This window comes from Chelonus insularis, unplaced genomic scaffold (assembly GCF_013357705.1).
Source record: "Chelonus insularis isolate UGA/USDA-ARS -01 unplaced genomic scaffold, ASM1335770v1 contig_3_pilon, whole genome shotgun sequence".
Classification (NCBI taxonomy): domain Eukaryota; kingdom Metazoa; phylum Arthropoda; class Insecta; order Hymenoptera; family Braconidae; genus Chelonus; species Chelonus insularis.
This window is the reverse complement of record NW_023276556.1, coordinates 3,395,636-3,403,672: the sequence shown is the minus strand read 5'-3', so window position 1 is coordinate 3,403,672 and position 8,037 is coordinate 3,395,636. Positions and strand designations below refer to the sequence as shown.

The window sequence follows — 8,037 nt, the reverse complement described above, 5'->3', positions numbered from 1 at the left end:
ATTTTTCAAAATTATATTCAAATTATTATGATTATTGTTACTACGATTATAATTATTATTACTCTATTTTATTTTATTTATTTTTCTTAGATAATTAAGAAGGTGCTTGCATAATTATTATTAGATTTAATTCGTATTGTTGATATAGAAGTTTTTCAATGAAACTAAACTTAATACAAAATAATGAGAGTATCGATGCTTTTATTTAATCTGGTAAGATTCATAAAGTTTAAGATATATTTATCATAGGTTATATATGATTTTTTGAATTTATCTTAGTTTGATTTGTTTATAGAGAAAGAAAATTAGCTCATGAAATGTTGAAAAAAAAGAACAAAATGCAAAGTTTAATATTTAATGATTAATTAATCATACTTTTTTATTTACATGTAAGTAATCCTCTTATCCCATTTTACAGTCATTAGTATCCTACCGATGAATTTCATTTGAAATATTACGGTTAATAAAATAATTACGTAAAAATAATTTAGATTGACGTATTAAAAATTAATAATGATATTTACGGAGAAAAAACCAGCTCAACAACTATTTCAATTATAGAAATGACAAATAATTCATAAACGAGATCGTAATGTGTCTCAGTGCTTTATTATAATGTTAAAATACCTTAAAAAAACGCAAGTAACTATTATTATTTATATAATACCCTTAAAATGCCACGACTACTACTACCACCACCTATTACCACCACCAATAAAAAATTTACATCGAAAATTTTAACACCATTTATCTGTTGTTATCACTATTGTATTTATATACTACTTTTATGAATGCAAACACTATTTATTATGAACTAATTCAAGTTAATTGATGATTCAGCTAATAATATTAATGCTTTTGCCATAAATATGTAAGAAACAATGCCTTTTTTCAATGAATAATTAACGATAATATTATTGCTTTGAGTAAATTATTGTATATAATTATATATTTATTTATTTACTATGAATAAATGTATAAATATATATAATTGTTTAAATGTACACAAGAAAGATAGTGAGTAAAAAAAAATTTTTCAACGAAAGTTATAATATTTGATGAGCAATACCTTGAAATTGATATGTGATTGTAGCTCGTAAAATATGATTGTGATGATTAAAAATATTTATTATGTGCTTAAGTATAATAATGTAAGCGAGCCATAGTTTTTAAGATAGCAACGTAATAGACTTTGTTTCATACCTCTTTCATTATTATTAATAATTTACACAGACATAAACACACGTACACATGAGGATTCATTGATAATGATAAAAATGCACTCGTCAATTTTTGTCATTCAAATTGCAGGGTGGCCCGGGACAGCGTACTGTTTATACAGACATTTGTTATATAAATGACGATTTCGGTTATTAAATGACAATTAATAGTGCAAAAATTTAAATCAAATAATTCTCAAATAAAATAAGGCTATTTGATAAAATAACAATTAGATGTACAAAAGAAAGTGGCTCATTAAAAAAAAAAAAAAAAATACTATTGGTAATAATAATAGTTGTTGAACTATTGTTGTATACAAGAGTCTGTAAATTTTCTTCGCTTTAAAATAATTTTATAGCGCTATCGAATTCTCTCAGGGTAGATGAAATGTAGATTAAATATGTAAATAGTAAAGTGACTAGTTTTTTTGCAATATTAGTTGATAAAAATGTGTCAAATTTATAATAACTTCTATTTCTGCATTTTACATATTTAAAGTAACTAATAATAATAATAAATTAAGATAGAAAATAAATCAAAAACTTATATGCAGTATTTTGCATTGATATAAAATAATGAGAACTAAAAAAAAAAATGTTCATTATTGGGATTTGCCCAGCAGAGTTTGTTGTACATCGTCTCGAGCTGCCTTGAACCAAAAGTGCATTATTTACAAAAACAAACATTATGCATACTTAAGGTATTACTTCATAAAATGAAGTCTAACAAAGACCATCGTTTTCTGAAATATTACCTGGTATGTAAAATTGACTGAATATTAATATAAAATGACGAGGCATAACAATTACAAGGTTGACATGATAAATAAAAAATATATATAGGAAAAAAAAAAATTCAAAAGCAAATTTGTAGAGCTTAAAAACAAGCGCGAGACATATTAGCTCAATGTAAACTGGCGGAGGGAGCTGGGCCAATTTGTAAAATATATTATGTAAGTGATAGTTCTACGTCGTCTGCAGAGCTAAATTTAGGAATAATATTGTTAATTTGTACAATAATGGATCAGAAAAAAACTAGACGAATCGTTCACGATATCAGTGAATTGGCATAAATAAATAACAGTGTTTATATTATAAATAAATATTAACAAACTCACGGTGAAAAGAAATGATAATAATAATAACATTAATAACAACATAATAAAACACTAATAAAAGTAATGATAATGATAACAATAATATTAATAATTACAATAGTGCAATTATTATCAATAATTATTACAGCAATGATAAAAAATTATATATTCAAAATACAGTATGATGATATATTTATCGAATATTTATTGAGCAAGTTAGTAGTTTATATAGAGCAATTGTACAAAGTAGATAATGCGAGAATCATCAAGGAGAAGAATAATAACAGAGTGTAATTAAAATGAAAATTTCAATTGAATTGAAGTGAATTAAATGTGCGGCAAAACGTTGAAATTTAAATGAAAACATAATAATAACAACGGTGCGGTTGTTTTAGTCGTGACAGTCTGAAACTGTGTATTTTCATCTCATGATAATTTTTTTTACAATTGTGAACGCAGTTCATGTTATATATCAGGGATTAGATTAAATACAATTATGATATGCTCCGTGTAAAAGGTGGTAACAGAAAAAGGCAAGGTGGTAATAATGGTGGAGGAGAGGAATATATTGAGAAATATCGTTTAATACATACTTATTGCTAATGTAATAATCCCCTATGTAAGCTGTTTAAAATGGGGGTAGAAATATTGAAAACATGCAAAAATTAGTGCATATTTCATGGAATAAATTTTAAGCAGTAATAATGGGGAGGGGGGGATGCTGGTAGAGATAAAGAACAATTGCTGAGGTGGGATATTATTTGTCACCTTGCCGGGTCAATTATATACATTGTGTCCATACTAACTTACATTTATTATTAATGTGTATTATATATCCGACAATATTGATTATTAAAATACTTAATACATAATGTGTTTTGTCTTTGTTAATAGCCTGTAGAATCGTATGATTTTACTCCAAAATAACCAAACTGGTTCTACCAACTTTTTTATTCTTGCTAAGGAAAATAATATGTAGGATATACAAGTTAGTAATTAACAATTGAAATTATTATTTACTAATCGAAAGGACGGAACTTATTGTCATAGAAAAAAATATTTTCATAGAGAATATTTTTATTCAAAATAATAATAAAAGTCGTAGAAATTGTGCTAAAATTTTACATTTATCTACTACTACTACTACTATAAAGAATAATAAAATATTTCATAATATCAGAAGATCGGCTATTTATTATATATATTTTTTTTTCATTTACATTTTTCTATTTTTTTAATTTCATTATTCAATCAATCCAAAAGACATAACTAAATTTTATCATCACAACGATCCATTTATCATAAAAATAAAAACAATTATACTAGTTTTTTTTATTTTAAAAAATAATTTATTACGATTATTATTAGCTAATCACTGTTTGTTTATTATATTCAAAGCAACATCTGAATTTTTTGAAAGATTTGAAAACAAATTTATAATCTATTTTTATTCTTGATGATCACTCGATATAGTGATTAAGCTCATTTTGTTAAAATGTAAAAATTATACAATTCTTTAATATATTATATATTTACATGCTATAAATTTCAAAAATTTCCACTACATTTACGTCAATTTAAGTACGAAAATATTACATCATAGATTTTTACGTGATGAAAAGAATAATATCAGCTAGTATGTGTGTTTAATATTAAAGTGAGCATAAAAATATTTTGAATGAATTACATTCGAAGAAAGTGAGATAATTCAACATCTCATAATTGCAGTGTCTTCAAGTATATATTATTGCGAATGTTTTTTTGTTTTGTTTACAAGAAATAAAAATTACGTCGATTCATTAATACTGACAATACTTTCTAAACAAATCTTCAGTGAAAGTGAATTAACTACACTGATTTATTTTTTAGAAAGCAATATTTCGAGAGATAGAGTGATTATTGCACCATTATTACCTTCATATCTTTCAATACTATTCAAAATAAATACATTTTTCTTCCATTATTATTTCTCTACGGAAAGCAAAGCTTGCTTTTAGATTCTTCCGAAGGTTCTTGCATTCGCCTCGTAAATACCTTCAATAGTTGGCAGTGAACCTTAATCTTCACATTCACATACTGTAAAACCTCTCCATCGCAATTCCATACACTAAGTTGAGAATTGAGGTTCTCACCAATGATATTGTCATTTGATGATAAATTCGGATACGCTCGGAATGTGAATTCTCGAGCTCGATATACTTCAACGAATGGCAAATCATACTGAAAACATAATACGACTTGAGTAAACAAAACTCAAGAATTAGTAGGAAGTGAATGTTATTTAAAAAAATAACTCACCAGTGTTTTATTTTTACTGCTCAATCTTAATAGCATTCTAATATTATTGAATAAGGACGTATGTCGGACTAGAATAACATCAATACAGCCATCACCAATATGACAGTGAGGACTAAAGCCTTGTGGACTTCTTGAACAAGCACATGATACATTAGCGCCATTGACCATGAAAAATTTTCCTCGAACAGTTAACCATCTCGTAATATCTTTATCTGGGATTGAATTGTGCATATGCTCAATGCAACGATTACAATTTTTTTTACATCTAGTGCTTGCTGCTGGATGACATGGATCTGACAGTAGATGTATTTCACCTTCATAGCCTTTATTGGCTATGATTTTTTTAAAACCTGAATAGTCATATCTCTGTGGACCCATCCACCTAAACTTTTCACTATCACGAATTACATCACCAAGGTAACCATAGCTTAAAACACTGGCGTATAATCTGTGCAGAGATTTATCACCATAGACTGAAGATATATCAAGACCAGCAGTGTCCCCAAAAATGATATGAATAACAGCAGTTTGTACGTCAGTTGTACCATGAAGGCTATAAGCCACCGTATCGGTGCTTCCGCTCGGAATTACACCTACGGGTAATTTTGGTGGTGGCAATGCTGCTTGGTAATCATTTGGATCCACATGATGATCCCTTGCTGCTCGTAATATTAAACCGTTGAAAACCTCAGCAAAAGTTCCATCACCACCTACGCAAACTACTGCCTAAAATAAAGGAATTACGAGTTAATTGAGTGCTGAGTTGAAAAAAACTTTTTTATTCTCTTAAAAAAAATTACCTCAATGTCATCTAAATTGGAATTGAGCAAACAGTCATGAATATGTCCAGCTCTCTCAGTTATGATAATTTTTGTTTCAATACCAGCCAGTCTCATGAGTGGTTGAACCTGTTTCTCCCAAATTTTGGTTCCTTTTTTCTTTCCTCCGAAAGGATTTACAAATACCAATATCCTTCGAGGCCGATAAGTCAATGCTTGAATAATTAGATGATGTATTATTAATTACCATTCTTATTACTTTTATACTAATGTCATTCCACATTTCTAATTCAATAGGTACTATAAACAATATTGACTTTTTTATCAAAAAGAAAAAAATCAAGTTTTATGGTACACTAAAGAAAAAACAAAAAAATAGTTGTTGTCCTTTGTTTCAAGGGCTTCAAATTAAGCAATACAATACGTGTGCTACATAAGTAGCTTTATAACTAGGTAAATACTTACTGAGCAGATAATTCCTGATGGTTTTGACCCAAGAAGCCACTTGCCTTGGGTCCTTGTGACTCATGATCACATGATGATGACTCCACCGATTTTTTGAACCACGAGCTGCATAGTGTAGGATGAAACTCGTTGGTGGAGTTGAAGGAATTGCTTCTGAAGATTTTCCATTGCTTTGGAGCTCAGTCATGTAATCATCTCCATAGTGAACTGCTAAAGCATCTGTCAATGGAAGAGTCCATCTCACTGAAAAAAATTTTACTCCCAATAATTAATCTGATATATAATAATTTAGCAATCTAATTATACTTGATGATTTTAACAAAATTCGACTATAAGATATTAATTAAGTTTGATGAATAAGTAAGGCATGTGTTAAATAATTCTAAATATGTAGATAGTTTTTTACCATTATATAAACATAATGACATACTTTTTTCTTAAGAGTTGGAATGTAAAAATGATAAAGACCATGCAGATAATTATCTGCTGAACCTTGGTTTCACTCCAGTATAATGTAAATGTGTATTTATATTGTATGCTATTAAATATTCTAAACCAGTCACACTTTAGATTTACGATTGAAGGTCATGGACAAAGTTCATTCTCTTATAAAAACTACTTACTATACTGCTCCTTTGAATTAATGTTTTTTTCTCTATTTTATTGAAGTCACATATTTTGTGGTCTGCCAATAACTCTAACGTCCGTTCTTGATAATACAAATTTATTTTTTTCTAATAATAAAAGTAAAAAAAGTCATTCTGGAAATACTCTACTAGCTTCTGTATGATATTTAAAATAGAAATGATAAATTAATATTCCGCGATTTGCATGAACAGATTTAAAATCTTTCTCATATGATAAAAAAAAAACGTTGGACGTATAGAAAAATTATGTAACAATTTTGCAAGTATGTTAATAAGGATTATTAATGATAAGCTTGACGTGCAGCTGCAAGGTAAATTAAGATTACTAGAATATTTATAAATAAAGATTTCTTTTTTTCTGCAATAATGAAAGAAGAAATCAATATTTATTTATTAATTTTCTACTTTTTATATAAAAAATCCAATGAAACTCATTGTTATAAATGCCATTACCTGAAATATTTTGTATACTACTAGAAAATATTGATTTTATATTATCATTTCAATGTGATGAAAAGTATTTCAAGAAATATTACTAAATAATCAATGAACATAAGATAAAATTACACTAATTGAAACAATAATATTGCATTTATCTTACCATAAGGTGGTCGTTCTGTTTCCCAGATAAGAGTTCCTCGATGAAAATAAACTCTACAACGTTTCTTTTTTATGATAAATGTATTGAGTAGTACTGTGTTGGAAAGCTGGTCATTCTCCATTATTATTGATTGATCATGGTAAATGATAATACTCTTGAAGAAAAATTTACTAACTGGTCATTAACACTGGTAATATCCGAGATGACAACATTAACATTGTCATCCTAATGCTTTATTGATTTGATGTATTTACACTTACAGCCAACTATCCTTTGTCAGTACTGGATAAAACTATGATCGTAGTAACACCACCGAAATAAAAGCTGGAAATGACAACCAAAGAATTACACATGGACTGTCAGACAATATATGACTACATTTAACACTAGAAAGTAGAAAGATATGTCAGTTAGTAAGCAGGTAAATGCCTTACCTTCCACTTTGGTTCTATTCACTCCATGTTTTACACAGATACATATCTGTATATTTCACCTCTTACGTCTCCACTACCTTTACTGCTTGACGTTCTCCCTGACGTCTACTCCCACCAAACCTCCTAGCTACCACCACCTTCAATCAAACTCTGGTCAAATAATCGACTTTTGTGAACATCACGTGGCATCTTGTAGTGCACTTGTTGGTCGGTGAGAATGAGATTCAAATATTTTAAGATTTGAATGAAAAGAAAAAAAAACAAAATGAGTAAGCAACGATTTAAAAATAAACACAACTTTTCCTCTTGTAATTTTTTGGAGTGACTTAAAATAACAAAGAAATCTCAAACTGTGTGATTCGGAAAACTTTTCGGAGTATTAATTTAAAAATGATAATAAAAGCCCAATCTTTGAGATTAGCATTAATTAATGTACTGTTGTGATTAAATAATACACCTGACATTTAATTTCACAGAAATATTCATGAAATTCATT

General features: G+C 28.0%; 1 protein-coding gene across 2 annotated transcripts; it reads right to left on the bottom strand.

Annotated features, from left to right (window-relative positions):
- Window positions 1-3,835: 3,835 nt before the first annotated feature.
- Cerk (Ceramide kinase) lies at window positions 3,836-7,847 on the bottom strand. 2 transcript variants are annotated; one of them, XM_035086048.1, is made up of 7 exons: window positions 7,542-7,847; window positions 7,368-7,431; window positions 7,108-7,261; window positions 5,860-6,102; window positions 5,416-5,609; window positions 4,616-5,341; window positions 3,836-4,537 (listed from the first exon to the last, which is right to left on the bottom strand). In XM_035086048.1, the coding sequence occupies exons 3-7, from the start codon at window positions 7,226-7,228 to the stop codon at window positions 4,289-4,291; spliced, it is 1,533 nt and encodes a 510-aa protein (XP_034941939.1). In that variant the 5' UTR covers window positions 7,229-7,261; window positions 7,368-7,431; window positions 7,542-7,847; the 3' UTR covers window positions 3,836-4,288. The 2 variants fall into 2 exon arrangements, with proteins under 2 accessions (XP_034941939.1, XP_034941938.1); XM_035086047.1 differs by having other exon boundaries at window positions 7,108-7,431; window positions 7,542-7,844.
- Between the last annotated feature and the right edge of the window lie 190 nt (window positions 7,848-8,037).